General features: G+C 43.1%; 1 protein-coding gene and 1 non-coding gene across 3 annotated transcripts in view; one reads left to right on the top strand and one right to left on the bottom strand.

Moving 5' to 3' along the window:
* The first annotated feature begins 1,208 nt into the window (after positions 1-1,208).
* Positions 1,209-21,589, top strand: part of PEX14 (peroxisomal biogenesis factor 14) — a 145,688-nt gene continuing 125,307 nt past the window's right edge. Inside the window, exon 1 of one of the 2 annotated variants that reach the window (XM_058719112.1) lies at positions 1,209-1,314. In XM_058719112.1, the coding sequence (XP_058575095.1) occupies positions 1,279-1,314 (36 nt within the window). In that variant the 5' untranslated portion in view covers positions 1,209-1,278. The remainder of the gene's footprint in view (positions 1,315-21,589) is intronic. The other variant, XM_058719111.1, reaches the window with a different exon arrangement.
* On the bottom strand, positions 15,107-15,210 carry LOC131505812 (U6 spliceosomal RNA). Its single transcript, XR_009258584.1, has one exon. It is a non-coding gene; the product is annotated as a U6 spliceosomal RNA (small nuclear RNA).

The following is a 21,589-nucleotide window of genomic DNA, read 5'->3' as shown; positions in this document are numbered from 1 at the left end:
CTTGGATTGTTAGAGCACTCTTAATTACATATATAGATGTATATAACACTCAAATGAAACAGTGACATTCTACTGTGTTCATTTGTTTTCCTTTCCAAACTGAAAAGATCTGTAAGATGTCCCAACCCTCAGGCAATTTAAAACATTGATGAGTGTAGTTTTCAGCCCTGCTGAAAGAATAAGATACTCGCACATTTCCACCAGTTTGATTCCCGGCTTCAGCTGTGCAAATTGGGATCTCGGAACGAAATGCTTACATAACTAGATTAAACATTAAGATCTCAAATCAGACGGGAAAGGGAAAATGCGAACCACATCACTGTTTGAGATTGTCCAGATGCTGCTTGGCAATAAATTCATCCTTGTTCTAACACTGCTACTTTCTTCCCTCTAAAAAACGTTTACCAGTAAAATAATAAAAAATTTTAAAAGGTTCTTCGCTTAAAGTGGGGGCAGGGGGGAGGCATTTTACGTACATAAGAAATAGCTCATATTCATCCAGAGTCTCTTTCATATTTTGTTTATAAGAAAATAAGATATCTCATTAGAAAACGGTAGGCATTTAAAACTGGTAAGAGGAATTGTTGAGGCAACCCTTTTAAGTACTCGTAATCAGTCAAAACACAACTGCAATATGAACTGACCGATAGTTCTAATATATGCAATTTTTTAATATAATTTTACATTTAGCTTAAAATCTAACTACTCAACTACTATCAAGTTAGAATGTAGAAGTCTCTTCTCTCCAAAAAACTCCGTTCTGTGTCTTCCTAATCTGCAAACTGTTATCAGACTCCTATACGTAAGATGCTGTAAGTGTGTGTGTGTGTGTGTGTGGCCTGAATTTAGGAGCAGGGATTGAGTCTTGGATCTTATTACTAGCAGCTACCAAAGTGCCTGGCAAATAGTAGGCACTCAACAAATGGTATTGAACATTAATTAATTAATTTCCAAGGTCCTTCCCATTCATTCATTTATTAAAGATTTAGCGAGTCCCTGCCTGTGCCCAAGGCACTGTGGGGATGGTCAGAGATTTAATTCAATGAGAATAATAAAAATGCAAAAAAGACGGACTTAAGAACTTCCTGGGCAGCAGAGACCTAATGGCAATTGTGTGAGGTGACCCGGACGTAGGAGTTCCCCTTCCTCCTCGCGTGCCCCCCCGGCCCCCATCGACAGGTTCAGTTCCGGCTACTTTGGTCTGGGCGGGTGAGCGAGAGCGAGGGCGCTTGGGAGACGCCTCGCCCAGCGGCGATAGATTAGTCAGGCCTCAGAAAGATGGCGTCCTCGGAGCAGGCAGAGCAGCCGAGCCAGGTAAGGGGAGTGGGACTGCCCCGCCGTAGTGGCGGGGACCGCGGCTGGAGGGGGCGCTCGGCGTGCGGCTGGGCGTTGGGCGGGGGCCTTGAGCCTCCCCAGCCGGGGGCCCCGACCTCTTGCCCCCTCCCGGGCCCCGCCCCTCCCCAGGTCCTCGCCGCCCGGCCCCTCCCCCGGTGACCCCTCTCAGACCACATTCCCAAGCCGAGGCTCGGGGGCGCCCGCGGGCCCCCGCTTCCCTCCTGCTGACCCCTCGGGTCCCACTTGCGCTTGGCTGGGACGGTGGCGGGACCCTTGAGAAGCCTCCAGCCTTGAGCTGCGAGGGCCCCTGCTTGAGGAGAGAGAGGGGTGCGAGGCTCCATCGTTCTCGGTTGTCCCCTCCCAGGAGGGCCCTGACTCCATCAGGATTCCCACTCCCACAGCCTCAGCCTCGCGGGGTGGTCCCGCTGCCAGCCTCTTCGTCACCTTTGCGCGTTCCCTGCCAAGTGGAGGATCAGAAATGTACTGGGACTCTCTCAGTACGTTGGTAGGAAGGGCACTCACTGTAAACAACAGACGCCACCAAGCTTTTGCTGAGGATCCGTTTTTGCTTCCCAGAGTTTGGTTTTCTCGGCCAAAGGGCCCCCTTTTAGCTTTTCAGCCACAGTTGCAGCCAGATCACACTCCATTAAGGGGACGTTGGGGACCAGTGTTCGTGCTGTCAGGAAGCAGTGGATGATAAGGCCTATGAATGGGTTTGAAATCCAAAGGTGGGTGGGCTGGGGTGGGGAGGACAGGGGTAAGCGGTACCTTGCATTTACTGAGGGTGTGCTATCATGCTGGGGACAAATTAACGTTTATTATCTTGTGTAACGCTCATTACAACCTTCATGAAATACAGGCTATTAACCGCCATTTCAACAGAAGTGGATTCTAGAGGTCTGTAACATACCCCAGATCACGTGCCTGATGGGGGCTGCATTTATAAACCCAGATGTGTGTGACTCCACCGGTTAGCCACACATGCTTACGTTTACTTAGGATTAGACCAAGGAAGAAGAAAATGGTTTCAATGTGGACTTCATCTCTCACCTCCTTGAAACACCTGTAGACTTTTCATAGCCTAGCGGCATTTCACTTCCTTCCTAGGCAGAAGAACACTAAACGTTTCTTACTGTTTTATTCTTCAGGATAGGTCTATTACAGGAATTGCACTTAGAGGAGTTGTGTGTTCCCCAGGTCAGCTTCTGTTAGCAGAGCGAATGACTCAGAAAGATGAAGTCTGGAGTGTAAAATATGGGAAATAACTCGGGCTGATTCTGGCCTTTCTCACCGTCAGAAATTCTGGAGTGTGGGAGTGTCTGGGAGGAGGGGCCCTTCTTTCTTGACTTATCTCGCTTAGCTTCCTGAAATGCTGAAGCTCCTCAAAATCTGGGCTTTTCTGAACGGTTACATGTTAGGGATGCCCGCAGCCTGGGGTGTGTGTGTGTGTGTGTGTGTGTGTGTGTCTTCATTCCCTGATTCTTCTAGGACTTTTAATTTGCCAGTGCTGTTAAAGTTACTAAAAAGCTTGCCACTTGGAGCCATTGTAGTGCCCAAGGATTCCTTTGGTTCTGGAAATTGCCCTTTCCGTACATGTGGAAGGGATCTAAGGTCCTCTGAGGGGGGTTTGGCCATACTTGTTGGGTTTTCAGCTCTGCATATCCTTTGCCCTCCTTTCCAAAGCTGGTAGAGACGGGATTGCATCAGAGCACGCTGGCAGTCAGGGGAAAAATTTAACTCCATGCCAAATTCTGTCGTTGTCTAACAATAAGCCGCAAATGCACACTTTTTAAGTGGACCAACTTCTAGCGGTTGCTTGTCGTTTCATTTTCAAGTCCTGATCAACTTAGTTTCCCCTTGCTGCTGTCAAAGCAGAGTGGAATTTAAAGAACAATGTGGATAGTTCCTCCAAACCTGGTCGGTAAGAAAGAACACATGTCTGGGCGGCTGAATCAGTATTTGTTTCATAGAAAGTTTGTTCATTGGCTTTGTGGCTTCAGCTTCTCGTTTTGGAAGATAGAGGGTGGTAGCCAACCCCCTTCTTTGAGAGGCGGTGTCGAGCTGGCATGGGCTCCAAAGCCATCCTTACTGGCTTGTAAGCCTAGCCCCACTACTCATAGCTGTGTGATCTTGGACAAGTGACGGAACTTTTTTTTTTTTTTTTTTTTTTTTGAGAGAGAGAGAGAGAGAGAAAAAGCTCAAGTGGGGGAGGGGCAGAGAGAGGGAGACAGAGAATCCCAAGCAGGCTCTGCACTGTGCAGAGCCCGATGTGGGGCTTGAACTCACGAACCATGAGATCATGACTGAGCTGAATGAAATTGGATGCTTAACTGACTAAGCCACCAGGCACCCCAATAAAATAACTTACTTTAATTTTTTTTTCATGTTTTATTTTATTTTTGAGAGAGACAGAGAGACAGAGAGAGACCACAGAATCTGAAGCAGGCTTCAGGCTCCGAGCTGTCAGCACAGAGCCCTACACGGGGCTCGAGCTCACGAACCGTGAGATCATTACCTGAGCCGAAGTTGGATGCTCAACCAATTGGGCCACCCAGGTGCGCCTAAAATGACTTATTCTAGAGCAGTGCCTGACATAGTGTTTATTACTATTACCATTATTATTACTACATTCATAAACTCTGAATTTTCACTCACAAACGAGAAATCTTTTTTCCAGTCCTATTGTCATCTTTTTGGGGGGTATGATCTTTCACATGTTGCCTACCAGTCCACTCAAGTTGTTCTTTTATTTGTTCTGGAGTAACTTCTTTCATATTTGAATACCCTTAATGCTGGGTTTATCCTAGCTGTCCTTGTGACTTTTAGATGCTAGTGACATGCTTGATTTTTTCATAATGGCAGTCTTCTTAGTCTTTCTTCAGTCTGAGTTAGAAATTACATTTATTGCTGGGGCGCCTGGGTGGCTCAGTCGGTTAAGCGGCCGACTTTGGCTCAGGTCATGATCTCACGGTCCTTAAGTTCGAGCCCCACGACGGGCTCTGTGCTGACAGCTCAGAGTGTGGAGCCTGCTTCGGATTCTGTGTCTCCCTCTCTCTCTGACCCTCCCCTGTTCATACTGTGTCTGAGTCTGTCTCAAAACTAAATAAACATTAAAAAAAAAAAAAGAAATTACATTTATTGCTTCAAATCCTCGTATTTTCCCCATGTTACCCTGGGTTGCATGGTTGATCTCTTATGAGAGGCCCTTCTAGTCTGTACCTGGTATGGCCCATAGAAATGGGAGCTGTTATCCTTCTTTCTTTTTTTTTTTTTTTAATTTTTTAACGTTTTTTATTTATTTTTGAGACAGAGAGAGAGCATGAACGGGGGAGGGGCAGAGAGAGAGGGAGACACAGAATCGGAAGCAGGCTCCAGGCTCCGAGCCATCAGCCCAGAGCCCGACACGGGGCTTGAACCCACGGACCGCGAGATCGTGACCTGAGCTGAAGTCGGACGCTTAACCGACTGAGCCACCCAGGTGCCCCTGTTATCCTTATTTCTGTTTCTCCATCAGCTGTCTTCAGTGAAGTGCAGAAGCATGGTTCATTCTGGGTGTTTAGTGGTTATTGAATATTGAATATATTGCAGAACATGGATTTCCAATCTGTTGAAATTCCCCGGATACAGTACATTTGAGATTGAGAAAACACAGAAGCAGGGGAGGGAGAAGAACACAGCAAAGACGTTAAGGAGTGCGAGAGCATGGCCTTGTATCCTGACAGTCTTTGAACTTCAGCCCTGACTCGCTATTGGACTCACCACTCCACCTCCCTGAGCCTGTTTTCTCCTCTGTAAAGTAGTAATTACCCTAAAGGGTTGCTCTGAGGGTTGACTGGAATCACAGATATAAAAAAAGTATTTGGTGCATAGTAAGTGCTCAGTAAGTGTTAGTTTTCTTCTTCCGAGTCTCTATGTGCAGTTTTGGCAGTGTGCTGAACTCTTTTTTTTTTTTTTAATGTGTATTTATTTTTGAGAGAGTGTGAGTGGGAGAGGGGCAGAGAGGGGGACAGAGGATCCAAAGCAGGCTCCGCGCTGACAGCACAGAGCCCGATGTGAGGCTTGAACTTACAAACTGTGAGATCGTGACCCAAGCTGAAGCCAGCTGCTCAACTGACTGAGCCACCCAGGCGCTCTGGAAGTCTGCTGAACTCTTGAATAACAGTAGTTCAAATGAGATATTTTTCCCCTCAAGTTTTTGGTATTTTGAAAAATTTCCAACCTGTAGAAATGTTGAAAGAATAATACAGAGAACTCCTGTAAAACTCCCATAAAAACTTCAAGATATACTGTTTACATTTTGCTGAATATGCTTCATCTCTCTCTTTATATATATAAATATATATTTAAGGATTTGAGAATGAGTTACAGAATTACAGTATTCCATCCTAGAATACTTCACCTTGTCTTAAGAGTAAGGTTATTCTCGTTATACCGTATCACATGTAACATAATACCATTATCACACAAGAAATTTAGTATTGATAAAATATCATTATTTAAGGGGCGCGTGGGTGGCTCAGTCAGTTGAACATCTCACTCTTGATCTCATCTCAGGTCTTGATCTCAGGGTTGTGAATTCAAGCCCTATGCCTAGCATAGAGCCCACGTTTAAAAAAAAAATCATTATTGAGGTGCCTTGATGGTTCAGTTGGTTAAGTGTGTAACTTTGGCTCAGGTCAATATCTCATGGTTCGTAGGTTCAAATTCTGTATCGGGCTGTCTGCTGTCAGCACGGATCCTTTGCAACCTCCTCTTTCTGTACACCCCCCACTCATGTTCTCTCTCTCAAAAATCTTTAAAAGATCATTATTTAATAATATAGTCCACGTTCAAATTCCCCCAATTAAGAAAAATCCAGATCCAATCAAGAAATAGGGATTGCATTGTCTCTTTAGTATGCTTTAGTCTAAAATAACTCCCTAGTCTTTAAATTTTTTCTTTTTCTTTTCTTTATTTTTTAAATATTTATCTTGAGAGAGACAAGAAAGAAAGTGGGGGGGGGGGAAGAGAGAGAAGGAGAGAGAGAGAATCCCAAGCAGGCTCTATGCTCAGCATGCACCCTGATGCAGGGCTCAATTTCACGAGTGTGAGATCATGACCTGAGCTGAAATCAAGAGTTGGATGCTTAACGAACTACTCAGGTGCCTCTCTTTTCTTTCTTTCTTTCTTTCTTTCTTTCTTTCTTTCTTTCTTTCTTTCTTTCTTTCTTTCTTTCTTTCTTTCTCTCTCTCTCTCTCTCTCTCTTCCTTCCTTCCTTCCTTCCTTCCTTCCTTCCTTCCTTCCTTCCTTTCTTTCTTTCTTTCTTACGTTTATTTATTTTTGAGAGACAGAGAGAGACAGAGCATGAGTGGGGAAGGGGCAGAGAGAGAGGGAGACACAGAATCCGAAGCAGCCTCCAGGCTCTGAGCTGTCAGCACAGAGCCCGACGCGGGGCTCGAACTCAGAACTGCGAGATCATGACCTGAGCCGAAGTCGGACGCTCAATTGACTGAGCCACCAAGGCGCCCCATCTTTTCTTTCTTTTATTTTTTAACTGAAGTTGAGCATAGACCCAGAAAGCACACAAATTATGTGTCTAACTTGGAGAATTTTCAGAGTGAACACACTTGTGTAACCGGTACTTGCATTAAGAAATCAAACATTACCAGGACCTCAGAGGCTGTCCCCCCGGTAACCCTCCTGTCACTGTCCCACCCTCAGAGGTTGCCTCTATCCTGATTCAAAATCTGTAGATTCGCTTAATAGCTTATTGAGTGACAAAGTCCTTGTGGCCAAAAACTTCATTGTGGAATTCTAATAGGTGTGTTGTGGTCAGTTTAATGAGTTTTGACAAATATTATACCTATGTAACTACCACTGCAATCAAGATCAAAACAATTCTGGTATTCCTAAATGTTCCTTATGCTGCTTCCCAGTAAATCCTAGCTTTTGGCTTCAGGGATTCGGAACTCCTTTCTATCACCGTCGATTATATTTGTCTTTTCTAGAATTACCTGTGAATGAATTCAAAATGTATGTATTCTTTTGTGTCTCACTTCTTTTGCTCAGAGTGATGTTTGTGGGACTTCTATTGTATCAGTAATTCATTAATTTTTAGTAGTGTGTGCTATTGTATAGATATACCACAATTTGTTGATCTGTTCACCAGTTTATGGATATTTGGATTCTATTAATGACCTATTGCTGCATAGCAGTATTACAGCAAATTTACACAAATTATCAAAAAGAGCATTCATGTATTGTTTCAGTTTCTGTGAATCAGGACACAGTTTAGCTGAGTTTCACAAGGCGAAAAATCAAGATGTCTGCTGGGGCTGTGACCTCATCTGGGTCTTGACTGGGGAAGGATCTGCTTCCTAGCCCATGTGGCTGTTGGCAGCATTTAGTTCCTTATGGCCTGCAGGTCCCTGGTTGAATGCCAATAACAAAATGGCACCCTCTGTTTTTTGCCTCAGGGGTCTTCCTAACGTGGTCACTTGGCTTCCCCAAAGCCAGTAAGGAAGAGAGTGTCTTAGGAAAATGGGCACTAAAGTCTTACCTAATGTAACCACATACATGTAATTACATGCATCCTGTCACTGTTGCCCTACCCTCTTTGCCAGAAGCAAGTCACAGGTCCTGCCCATATTCCAGGGGACCACACAAGGGCATGAGTACAAGGAGGTGGGGATCATGGGAGTCACCTTAGAGTCTGTTTCCCCACTGATTGGTTCTAGTTTGGGGCTACTGTAAATTCTCATGTATTGTGGAGAGATAGGTTTTCTTTTCTTTCTTTCTTTCTTTCTTTCTTTCTTTCTTTCTTTCTTTCTTTCTTTCTTTGTTTCTTTCATAAATACTTATGAGTGGAATTGCTGGGTCACATGGTAAGTATATGTTTAGCCTTATAATAAACTGCCTAAGGGTTTTTGCAAGTTGTACTATTTTTTGGTGTCACCAGCAGTATGTGAGCATTCCAGCTGTCCTGTATCCATACCAACACTTGGTATTGTCTGTCTTTAATTTTAGCCACTCTAGTGAGTTTGTAGTGGTGTTTCCTTGTGGTTTTAACTTGCATTTCTGTGATGACTAACAACATTAAGCATCTTGTGCTTATTGGTAGAGGCTGGGGTTCATTGTTCTGGTATCATTTGTTGAACAGATTACCCTTTCTCCATTGAATTACCTTGCCACCTTTGTAAAAATTAAAGGACTGTAGATATGTAGGTCAGTTTCTGGGCTCTGTTTTGTTTCATTTATCTCTGTGTCTAGCCTAATGTAAATGAAATACTGTCTTGATTGCTGTAGCTTTATAGTAAATCTTAAAATCAGGTAGTGTAAAGCTTTTGACTTTATTGTTTTTCAGAATTGTTTTAGCTTTGGTCCATTGCATTTCCATATAAATTTTAGAATCAGTTTGTCAGTTCTTATAAAAAACGTTCTTGGGATTTTTATTGAGATTGTGTGGAATCTATAGATCAATTTGGGGGAGAGTTGATATCTTGGCAACATTGATCTTCTAATTCATTAACATGGTATGTATCTCCATTTAGGTCGTCTTGTTTGCTGTCAGTGTTTTGTAGTTTTCAGTCTGTAGGTCATATACACATTTAAAAAAAATTCTCTGAATATTTCATATTTTGGCATGCTATGTATGGATTTCATTAAAAAATTTCATTTTTCTGTTATATTTGGGAAAGAGAGACAGAGCGCAAGCGGGAGACAGAATCTGAAGCAGGCTGCAGGCTCTGAGCCATTAGCACAGAGCCTGACGTGGGGCTGTAACCCATGAGCTGTGAGATCATGACCTGAGCTGAAGTCAGATTCTTAACTGGCAACCCTAAAAATTTCTGGGTGGCTCAGTTGGTTAAGCATCCGACTCTTGATTTTGGTTCAGGTCATGATCTTATGGTTTGTGAGATTAACCCCTGCATCGGGCTCTGCACTGACAGCATGGAGCCTGCTTGAGATTCTCTCTTTTTCTCTCTCTGCCCCTCTCATGCTCTCTTTCTCTCAAAAAAAAAAAAAAAAAAAAATTAAAAAATTTTTTCACTTTTAATTTTTGAATGCTAGTATATAGAAATAGAATAAAATTGCAGTATTATTTATAGTAGCCAAGATATGGAAGCAGCCCAAGTGTCCATCAAGAGATTAATGGATAAAGAAGATGTGAGATATGTATACACACACACACGTGCGCGCACACACACAATGGAATATTATTCAGCCATAAAAAGAAATGAAATCTTGCCATTTGCAACAGCATAGATAGAGCTAGAGGGTCTAATGCCAAGTGAAATAAATCAGAGAAAGACAAATACCATATGATTTTACTCATGTGTGGAATTTAAGAAATAAGGAAAGGAAAAAAGACAAACCAAGAAACAGACTCTTAACTGTAGAGAACAAACTGGAGGTTACCAGAATGGAGGTGGGTGGCAGGATGGGTGAAATAGGTGATGGGGATTAAAGAGTACACTTATGATAAAAAAATAAATGTAAAATTGAGGTTGTATGTTGGTCTCCTGTCTGCAACTTGTTACACTCATAATTCCAGTAGGTTTTTGGTAGATTCTGTGTGATTTCTCACATCTATAGATGATCCTGTCATCTGCAAATGAAGACAGCTTTACATACTGCTTTTCAATTTATATGCTCTCTAGGAGTTCTTATACAATGTTGAGAGGAATATTGAGAATAGACATTCTTGCTTTATTCTTGATCTTAGGGGAAAATATATTCAGTCTTCACATTTAAATATGATATGAAGTATAAGTTATTTTTTAACTTCTTTTCTTTTTTAAAGTTTATTTATTTATTTTGAGAGAGAAAGCTCAAGCAGGGGAGGGGCAGAGAGAGGGAGAAAGAGAATCCCAAGCAGATTCTCCTCTGTCAGTGCAGAGCCCCCATTCAGGGCTCGATCCCACTCATGACTTGAGCGGAAATCAGGAGTCAGACACTTAACCAACTGAACCAGCCAGGCGCCCCAAGCTATAAGTTTTATTTGAAGGTGCTCTTTTTCAAGTGGAGGAGATTCAACTTTATATTTAATTTGTTGAGTGTTTTTGAAAAAATTATGTGTTTTGACTGTTACCAAGTATTCTGTTTGCTATCTGTTGATCCTATTTTTTTTTTATTAATATGGTAATTCATGTTGATTGATTTTTCAAATGTTAAATTCATTTTCTATTTATTGGATAAATTCCACTTGGTTATGATGTATTATCCTTTCTATATATTACTGGATTTGGTTTGTCAGTGTTTTCTTTCTTTTTTTAATTTTCCTTTTTTAAATTTACATCCAAATTAGTTAGGATATAGTGCAACAATGATTTCAGGAGTAGATTCCTTAGCGCCCCTTACCCATTTAGCCCACACCCCCTCCAGTAACCCTCTGTTTGTTTGCCATATTTATGAGTCTCTTATGCTTTGCCCCCTCCCTGTTTCTATATTATTTTTGTTTCCCTTCCCTTATGTTCATCTGTTTTGTCTCTTAAACTCCTCATGTGAGTGAAGCCATATGATATTTGTCTTTCTCTGACTGACTAATTTCACTTAGCATAATACCCTCCAGTTCCATCCACGTAGTTGCAAATACAAGATTTCATTCTTTTTTTTTTTTTTTTTTTTTTTTTTTTTTTTTTAAGATTTCATTCTTTTTGATTGCCGAGTAGTACTCCATTGTGTATCTGTACCACATCTTCTTTACCCATTCATCCATCGATGGACATCTGGGCTCTTTCCATACTTTGGCTATTGTTGACAGCACTGCTATAAACATGGGGGTGCATGTGCCCCTTCGAAAGAGCACACCTGTATCCCTTGGATAAATACCTAGTAGTGCAATTGCTGGGTCGTAGGGTAGTTTGATTTTTAATTTTTTGAGGAACCTCCATACTGTTTCCCAGAGTGGCTGCACCAGCTTGCATTCCCAGGTTTGTCAGTATTTTCTTAAGGGTTTCTTCATTTATATTTAAGAGAGATATTGATTTGTAGTTTTCTTTTGTGTGTGTCTGTGAATCTTTGTCTAGTTTTGGTATCAAGGTCATATTGGCTTCATAGAATGAGTTGGAGAATTTTACCTTTTTTTCTATTTTCTGAAATAGTTCGTATAAGATTGGCATTATTTTTCCTTAAATGTTTAAGAGAATTCACTGGTGAAGCCACCTGGGCGTACAGTTTTCTTTTTTAATTTTCATTACATATGTAATTTCTTTTTTTTTTTTTTTAATTTTTTTTTTTTTCAACGCTTTTTATTTATTTTTTGGGACAGAGAGAGACAGAGCATGAACGGGGGAGGGGCAGAGAGAGAGGGAGACACAGAATCGGAAACAGGCTCCAGGCTCCGAGCCATCAGCCCAGGGCCTGACGCGGGGCTCGAACTCACGGACCGCGAGATCGTGACCTGGCTGAAGTCGGACGCTCAACCGACTGCGCCACCCAGGCGCCCCTGTAATTTCTTTTTAATTAAATATTTTAAATTATGTTATAAATTTATTCTTTTTTAAAGTTTATTTTGAGAGAGCGAGAGTGAGTGCACATGTGAGCAGAGGCAGGAGCAGAGAGAGCACGAGAGAGAATCCCAAACAGGCTTTACACTGTCGGCACAGAGCCCCACGTGGGGCTTGATCTCAAAGACTGTGAGATCATGACCTGAGCCAAAAATCAAGTGTTGGGGCTCAACTGACTGAGCCACCCAGGCACCCCTCCCTTACTATCTTTTAAGTATCTATAGATATGCAGTGCTTTTCCTGATTTCATTTATAATACTGTAAATTAGTGTCTTCTGTATTTTTTATTGATTGGTTTAGATAAAGGCTATCAATCTTAATATTCTTCCAAAAAAAACCAGCTTATATTTCATTGACTGTAATTTTATGTATGTATGTATGTATGTATTTATTTATTTATTCATATATTTATTTTAGAGAGAGCGCATGTATGCATGAGAGTAGGGGAGGAGCAGAGAGAGAGAGAATCTTTTTTTTTTTTTTTTTACGTTTATTTTTGAGGGAGAGAGAGAGCTTGCGCACAGGGGTGAGAGGCAGAGAGAGGGGGAGAGAGAATCCTAAGCAGTCTCCACGCCCAGCATGGAGCCCAAGTGGGGCTCATTCCCATGACCCTGGGATCATGACCTGAGCTGAAATCACGAGTCCCATGCTTAACCAGCTGAGCCACCCAGGTGCCCCTATTTCTTTCCTTCTATTTTGGGTTTCATTTGCTCTTATTTTTCTAGCACATTTTCTAAAGTTAGTACACTACTAAAAACATTAGATTTCCTTCCCAACACTGCTTTAGTTGCATTCCACAAATTTAGATTATGTTGTGGTTTCATTTTTGTACAGTTCAGAATATTCGGAATATTTTCTTACTTCCCCCGTGATTACTTCTTTCTCCCATAGATTATTTAGAAGTCTGTTTAACTTCCAAACATTTGGGATTTTTTCCAGATTTTTTTTTTTCTATTACTGATTTCTAGCTTAATCTCATGGTCAGAGAGCATACTTTGTATGATTTCAACTCTTTTAAATTTGAGATTTGTTTTATGGTCTGTCTTGGCGAATTTTCCTTGTGAACTTAAAAATAATGAATATTCTGCAATTGTTGGATGGAGCATTCTACTAATGTTAATTAGGCCAAGTTGGTTGATAGTGTCATTTAGGTCTTCTGTACCCTTACGGACTTTTTGATTAAGGAGAGCGGATTATTAAAGTCTCCAACTGTTAATTGTGGATTTGTCTATTTATAGCTTTTTAATTCTGTCTGATTTACTTCGTGTATTTGAAACTTCGTTACTGCATGCATACTTACTCAGGATTATGATGTCTTCTTGAGTGACTCCTTTATTTTTGAACTGTCCCTGTTTCTGTTTGGTAATATCTGCTATTTTGAAGTTGTCTGAGATTTATTGCTCCTGCAGCTTCCTTGTGACTAGTGTTTGCATGAGGTGCCTTCTGTCCTTTGGCCTTTCACCTATGTTTCTTTTTGCTAAAAGTGGTTTTCTCCTAGACAGCATACAGCTGGGTCTTGCTTTTTCCCCACAAAGTCTGACCGTCTCTGCCTTCTATTTGGAGTGTTCCATTTATACTTGAGGTAAATATAAATATGGTTGGGTTTAACTCTACCGTCTCACAATTTTTTCCATCTGTTCTTTTTTTAAAAGTTTTTAAGTGTTTTTTATTTTTTGAGAGAGAGAGTGAGAGCGAGTGGGGGAGGGGCAGAGAGAGGGGAGACACAGAATCTGAAGCAGGCTCCAGGCTCCGTGCTGTCTGCACAGAACCCAACACAGGGCTCGAACTCACGAATCTTGAGATCATGACCTAGGCCGAAGTCAGATGCTTAACTGACTGAGCCACCCAGGCTTCCCTTATCTGTTCTTTGATCCCTGTTATCTTGTCTTGGATTGAATTAAAAAACATTAAAAACAAATTTGTTTTAATGTTTATTTATTTTTGAGACAGAGAGAGACAGAGCATGAACGGGGGAGGGTCAGAGAGAGGGAGACACAGAATCTGAAGCAGAACAGAATGCTGACAGCTCAGAGCCTGATGCCGGGCTTGAACCCACAGACTGTGAGATCATGACCTGAGCCAAAGTTGAATGCTTAACTGACTGAGCCACCCAGGTGCTCCTAAAAAACATTTTTTTAAAGATTTTATTTTTGAGTAATCTCTACACCCGATATGGGGCTCGAACCCACAACCCAGAGATCAAGAGTCGCATGCTTTTACCTACTGAGACAGCCAGGCGTCCTAGATTGAATTATTTTTTAAGGATTTCATTTGATCTCTACTATTGCTTTAGCTGTATCTCTATTTTTTTTTGGTCAGTAATTGGCGTGAGGTTTACCATATGTTACTTAAGGTTGCCAGAGCTTGCTTTCAAATGATTTACCAATTCACAAGGAACGTAAGAACTGTACCAACAGTATGCTTCTGTCGTCTGTTAGTCTGTTAATACTATTAGTGTCCTAGATTTTACTTGGACTTGTGGCATCAACCCTGCAGTGCACTTTGGAGAGACAGAGAGACAGAGCGTAAGTGGGGGAGGGGCAGGGAGAGAGGGAGACACAGACTCTGAAGCAGAGTCCACGCTCCGAGCTGTCAGCACAGAGACTGACTCAGGGTTGGAACTTACGAACTGTGAGAGCATGACCTGAGCTGAAGTCGGACGCTTAACCACCTGAGCCACCCAGGTGCCCCTACCCTGCAGGGCATTTTAAGTTATCTTTTTAAAATTTAAAAAAATAGTAGAAATGAATAATATAAAATAAATATATTTAAGATATCTTTGCTATTTACCAGCATGTTTACCATTTCTGTCATTCTTTTGTGCATCCAGTTTTCATCTGGTATTGGTTTTCTTATGCTTACGGGATTTCTTTTAGCATTCTTGTGGTATGGGTATACAATTTCTTCTGGCTTTTTTTTCCCCCTCTTTTTTTTTTTTTTTTTTTTCAACGTTTTTAATTTATTTTTGGGACAGAGAGAGACAGAGCATCAACGGGGGAGGGGCAGAGAGAGAGGGAAACACAGAATCGGAAACAGGCTCCAGGCTCCGAGCCATCAGCCCAGAGCCTGACGCGGGGCTCGAACTCACGGACCGCGAGATCGTGACCTGGCTGAAGTCAGACGCTTAACCGACTGCGCCACCCAGGCGCCCCTCCCCCTCTTAAAAAGCTTTTATTTTGTATTTTTAAAATTTTATTGTTTTAAATTTTAATTCAAGTATAGGTAACATGCAGTATAGTGTTTCAGGTGCACAGTATAGTGATTCAACAATTCTACACATTACAAAAAACATGGAACACTTCCCAAATTTTTATGTCATCTCTGGGCAGGGGCCGTGCTAATTTCTGTATTGTTTCAATTTTAGTGTATGCACTGCTGAACTGAGCACATTTTATTTTGTATTTATTTTTGAAAGATATTTTTACTGGATGGGGCACCTGGGTGACTCAGTTAAGCGTTAAGCGTCTGATTGTTGATTTCAGCTCAGGTCATATCTCATGGTTTGTGAGTTTGAGTCCCCCATTTGGGCTCCATGCTGACAGCACAGAGCCTGCTTGGGGTTCTCTCTCTCTCCCTCTCTCTGCCCCTCCCGCTCCCCTGCAGGTTAAGTTTTAAACTTTAAAAAAAAAAAAAAAAAAAAGATAATTTCACTGGATATGGAATTCTAGGTTGACAGTTTCCCCCCCGTAGGCATTTTAAATTCTTTTTTAAAAAAACTGTTTATTTGTTTTTGAGAGAGAGAGAGAGAGAGAGAGAGGGAGGGAGGGAGGGGCAGATAGAGATGGGGAGGGAGAGAATCCCAAGCAGGCTCCAAGCTGTCAGTGCAGAGCTCAACGTGGGGCTTGATCCCACAAACCATGAGATCATGACCTGAGCTGAAGTCGGATTCTTTTTTTTTTAAGCATTTAATATTTATTTATTTTTGAGACAGAGAGAGACAGAGCATGAACAGGGGAGGGGCAGAGAGAGAGGGAGACACAGAATCTGAAACAGGCTCCGGGCTCTGAGCGGTCAGCACAGAGCCCGATGCGGGGCTTGAACTCACGGACCACAAGATCATGACCTGAACTGAAGTCGGACGCTTAACCGACCAAGCCACCCAGGTGCCCCTGAAGTCGGATTCTTAACCAGCTGAGCCACCTAGGCATCCCCACCTGTGGGCAATGTAAAGCTATGAGGTCATTGTAGTTTTTCTTTTTTTTTGTATTATTAATTTTAAAAATTATTTCTTTATTTTTTATTTTAGAGAGAGAATACAAGTGGGACAGAGGGGCAGAGGGAGAGAGAGAATCTTAAGCAGGCTCCATGCTCAGTGCAGAACCCCTGACACAGGGCTTGATCCCACAACCCTGGGATCATGACCTGAGCCAAAATCAAGAGTCAGATGCTCAACTGACGGAGCCACCCGGGCGCCCCATGATTGTAGTTTTTATTTGGCTGGTGTAGCTTCTGATCAGAAACCTGAGGTCATTCTTAATCTTGGTTAATATCTGTAGGTGATCTCTTTTTTTCTGGCTGCTTATAAGATTTCCCCCTTTTCATGGGTTTTTATTTTATTAAAAAAATTTTTTAGTGTTTATTTTTGAGAGAGAGAGAGAGAGAGAGAGAGAGAGACAGAGCACAAATGGGTGAGGGGCAGAGAGGGAGACACAAAATCGGAAGCAGGCTCCAGGCTCTGAGCTGTCAGCACAGAGCCTGACGAGGGGTTTGAACCCATGAACCATGAGATCATGACCTGAGCTGAAGTAGGATGCTTAATCCAGGCGCCCTGAGGGTTTTTAGCAATTTCATTGTATAGAACCTTAGCATGCGTGTGTGTTTCTTTGCTTCGGGTTTGTTGAGCTTCTTGGATTTGGGAGCTTCATCAAACTTTGAAAAATTTCAGCCACTATTGCTTCAAATATTTTTCTTTTTTTGACCTTTGTCCTTCATTTTGGTCAGTTTTTGTCGCTGTGTTTTCAAGTGCACTTACCTTTTTTTCTGTAGTATCTAATCTGCTGTCACTCCCATTCAGTGGAATTTTTATTTCTGATATTACAGTTACATCTCTAGAAGTCCTATTTTCTTTTTATGTGATATATTTCTCTCCCTACTATGATCCTGTTTTCCTTTCAGTTTTCTTTTTATTGAGTTATGATTGACATACATTAGATTAGTTTCAGGCATACAACATAATGACTCAGTATATGTATTTTAAAAATTGCATTAGGGATGTCTGGGTGACTCAGTTGGTTGAATGTCCCAGTCTTGATTTTGGCTCAGGTTATGATCCCAGGGTCATGGGATCAAACCCTGTGATGCACTCTACGTTGAGTGTGGATCCTCCTTAAGATTCCCTCTTTCTCTCTCTACCCCTCTCCCCCACTCACGCTCCCTCTTTCTCTCTCTGAAATAAATAAGATAAAATAAAAAAATTGCATTAAATTCTTGAATAAAGTTATAACACCTGTCTTAATGTTTTCATTTCTGCAAATTATTCCTTTTATTTATTTATTTATTTTTTACTTTTTAAAAAATGTTTATTTAATTTAGAGAAAGAGAGAGAGAGAGACAGTGTGAGAGGGTAAGGGCAGAGTTAGAGGGAGACACAGAATTGGAAGCAGGCTTCCAGCTCTGTGCTGACAGCTCAGAGAGGCTTGAACTCATGAACTGCGAGATCATGACCTGAGCCGAAGTCGGATGCTTAACCGACTGAGCCACCCAGGCGCCCCTTCTTCTACTTTTTCTTATTATTGTGCATCACACTTTCCTGCTTCTGGACATCTGGTGAGACTATTGATCAGATGCTGGGTGCTGCGAATATTACATTGTTGAGGGTCTGGATTTTGTGGTCATACTTTAAAGCATGTTGAGATTTATTCTGGTGGATAGTTACTTTTGTTCATTTTGATTCTGTCAAGTCCTGTTTTTTTTTAAGATTTTAAGTAATCTCTACATCCAACATGGGGCTCGAACTCACAACCCTAAGGCCAAGAGTCACGTGCTCTACCTGCAGCCAGGTGCTCCCATCAAGTCCTGTTTTTAGGCTTTGTAAGGGTGGATCTAGGGTGGCCTTTACCCTAGGGATAATCTGCCCTCTCCCCACCAGGATATGGCCCTTCCAGGTCTGTCCTGGGTGCCCTGACGGAGCAGTGAGGACACGCCAGTCCAGTGCCTGTGACCTGTGAGGTCTATGGGGGCTCTGGGAGCCGTTCAGCCCACTGCTTCTTCATTGCTCTTCCTGAGCCTTGTGGAGGTTCACTCTGCGCGTGCACACATTTTCATATTCAGCGAAGTCGTAAGGGAATCCCTTTGCAGATTTCTGGATCTCTCTTTCTGCATGCGCCTCTCCTCTCTGGAACTCTGCCCTGTAACTTTCAGCTGCCTTAGCCTCCCTGAACCCTATCTCTGTTTCCTCAACTCAGCAAGAGACTGCCATGTTCTGGTGGGGACCACTCCATGCCCCACCCCCCCCGCCCCGGCTTCTTGGTCTGAAACATGCCTCCCGGAAGAAAGCCAGGGTGTTCTTAGGGGCTCATATCATTCATTTCTGATCTATCAGGAATCACTGCAGTCTAATGTCTACAAACGGTGGTGTCATTTATTTTGTTTAGTTTTTGTAACCAGTGGGAGGTTAAGTCTGGTCTCAATTACTCCATCACAGACAGAGCAGAAGTCTATTGGTTGATTTTGAGCAGAGGAGTAATAGGATATAACTTCTTTTATCTCATCTGATCCTGAATGTGAGGTGGTGGTATCATTCCCATCATTTCCACGGATGAGGAAACTGGGGTTCAGAGGCTGAGCGGTATACCCGCAGTCACGCGGTCTTTAGTGCCGTAGTTCACGCACTTGCCTCTGTGCCAGTGCCGCTCACAAAATATTTCTTGAATTGAACCTTACTTATTCTTCTCTGCAAAGAACTGTAGGCCAGACTGGCCTAGGACATATCTAGAGTTACGCAGCCACTTGGCAGGTGTGGCATGGGCACACCTAGACCTGGATGTTCTGCCAGTTGCTCAGACCTGAGCTGCGTGTGCAGTTGGTCTTTGCTGTGCCTCAAGGTCAGCACTTGGCACACCTTCTGGCTGGGGGAGGTCAGTGCCTGGGCAGCAGGAGTGAGATCACCTTTGTGCCTTTCAAACCGGGAGCACTTCTGTCTGCCACTGTGGTCTTTTTTTGTCCGTTGGTTTTTTAAAACAGTCTTAGCCTTTTGCTCATCTTCCCTTCCTGCCGTCTGCATTCTGGCCCCTAAGCATCCTGCCTGTGTATTCATTGCCTTAGAGCCTGCTTCTTATACCTTTGCAGGGGGACTCAGCTGGTGATTTCTCAGCCTGTTATTATTATTTATTATTATTATTTTTTTAACATTTATTATTGAGAGGCAGAGAGACACAGAGCGTGAGCAGGGGAGGGGTAGAGAGAGGGGGAGACACAGAATCCGAAGCAGGCTCCAGGCTCCGAGCTGTCAGCACAGAGCCCGACGCGGGGCTCGAACTCACAAACTGTGAGATCGTGAACTGAGCCGAAGTTGGTCGCCTAACCGACTGAGCCACCCAGGTGCCCCATGTTATTATTATTTTTAAAGTCAAGACCACCCTGTCAAGATTTCCAGGATCAAGGTGGAATTTAATTTGTAGGGATTTGTCTCAAGCCAGAAAATAGATTTGACCACTGAAAGGGGGTCGGTGCGGGGGTAGGTGTTTGAGGAGTGCTGGGCTCTCCTAAGGGCTGGGCTCGTGAGACTGACGGACCTGCATGTGCGGGGGGACTGAGCTTCTGACAGGCAGACGGCCGCTCAGACCTTTGCTCTTCTTTGAAGGGACACCTAGAGCCACACGTTAAAGGTGAGTGTCTGTGCTCCCCATCAGCAAGAGGAAGCACAATGGTCTGGATTCTCCGGGGGTCCTGCTGGTGCTTGAATGGGACAGTTCTTCATGCACTGCTGGACACAAAGCCTCCCAGGCCCCTGCCTTCTAAATGCCAGTGAGATTCCCTGGTCACTGAGACAACCGGAACTACCTCTACAGGGTGTGTGTGTGTGTGTGTGTGTGTGTGTGTGTGTGTGTGAATGTGTGTTTAAGAGAGAGAGCATACCCACAAACTGGGGAGAGGGGGAGGGAGAGAGAGAGAGAGGGAGAGAATGAATCCCAAGCAGGCCTCACGCTCAGCGCAGAGCGCGGCATGGGGTTCGACCCCATGACGCTGGGATCATGACCTGACCCGAAACCAAGAGTTGGACACTCAACCGACTGAGCCACCCAGGTGCCCCACCTCCACACATTTTCAAATTCCTCTCTGGGGTGTGTGGGGGGTGTTTCTGCCCTGGGGTTGAGAATCCCTGGACCACAGCATTGCACCCTGGGAGTAGGCCAGGTTTGTGTTAAGTTGCAGGTGAAATGTTTCAGGAGTGGCCACGTGTCCTGCTGTGGTCCTCTGCTTGCTTCTTCTGTGCGCATGTATATGAAGTGGTTCCTTTGTTTTCATGTCTTAAATTAAAAGAAAAAAACCTGAGGTATTTATTGGGTGCAGGTGATATTTTAAGTGCTGAAGATCAGCCTTCCGTAAGATGGTAAAGTGCCTGCCTTTAAGGAGTTAAAAATCTAGTGGGACTAGATAGATAGTAAACTAGTAACCCAGTGAAGGATTTCGGGTGGTATTATCAAGGAAATCCATACGGAGAGTAGGAAGGATGAAGGCTATTTTGGTTACCAAGAAACAGTGCTCTTTAGGAACCTGTTGAGAATGAGCAGTGGGGGGTGGTCCGTTGTAGACTGCAGATATTTCAACACAAACTGGAGTATCATCTCGAATATAATCAGTATTGGGCCATTCCTAGACGGGTGAGGAGCCCCCTGTGAGTTCACTGATAAGGTCTGACAGACCTCAGTACCACTGTGAGTTGGAATAGGGTGTGGGGAAATCTTGCTCCTCCTTGCAGCTCTGAGACTAAGCCTGGAGCCCTGGCTTTGGTGTGCTGAGACCCCAGAAGGCTCTGGAGGTCAAGACTTGAGGAATTTGGAGAGTGCTGCTATTCAGCCTCCTTGATAGGGGCACACACACACACACACACACATCCGGGTTCTTAAATGCTTTGAGTGCCTGGAAGAATCTATAAGGAACCAGCGTCAGTGGTGGTTCCCCGAAGGAAGAGGGGAGTGTTGGAGAGTTAGAATGAGAGAGAAGCTTTCTTTTTAAAAATTTTAACATTCATGTATTTTTTAAGTGGAATACGCTTCCTTGGCTCACAGTGTAAAAACGTACAAAAGGGTATATGATGAAAGAGACTTAGCACCGTATACTGTTTTCCCTCTGGCAAATGCTAGCTAGTCAAGAGGTGAACTCATTTTAAGGGAAGTTCAATAGTGATCATGATTTATAGTGATTCCTTGTATTTTAGGAAGAAGAAAGCTGTGGATTAAGTCAGAATGAGGCTTCCTAAATATTTTTTTTTTTTTTAATTTTTTTTTTTTCAACGTTTTTAATTTATTTTTGGGACAGAGAGAGACAGAGCATGAACGGGGGAGGGGCAGAGAGAGAGGGAGACACAGAATCGGAAACAGGCTCCAGGCTCCGAGCCATCAGCCCAGAGCCTGACGCGGGGCTCGAACTCACGGACCGCGAGATCGTGACCTGGCTGATGTCGGACGCTTAACCGACTGCGCCACCCAGGCGCCCCGAGGCTTCCTAAATATTAAAGCTGTTTGAGTTAGTTTTGTCGAGTCAAATAACCCACATTATTATTTGTGGGGGTAGCATTAAGAGTGTTGCTTAACGGGGCGCCTGGG

This window comes from Neofelis nebulosa, chromosome 2, assembly GCF_028018385.1.
Source record: "Neofelis nebulosa isolate mNeoNeb1 chromosome 2, mNeoNeb1.pri, whole genome shotgun sequence".
In the NCBI taxonomy this organism is placed as follows: Eukaryota; Metazoa; Chordata; class Mammalia; order Carnivora; family Felidae; genus Neofelis; species Neofelis nebulosa.
The sequence above is the reverse complement of the archived record's forward strand: the minus strand, read 5'-3'. Positions and strand labels throughout refer to the sequence as shown.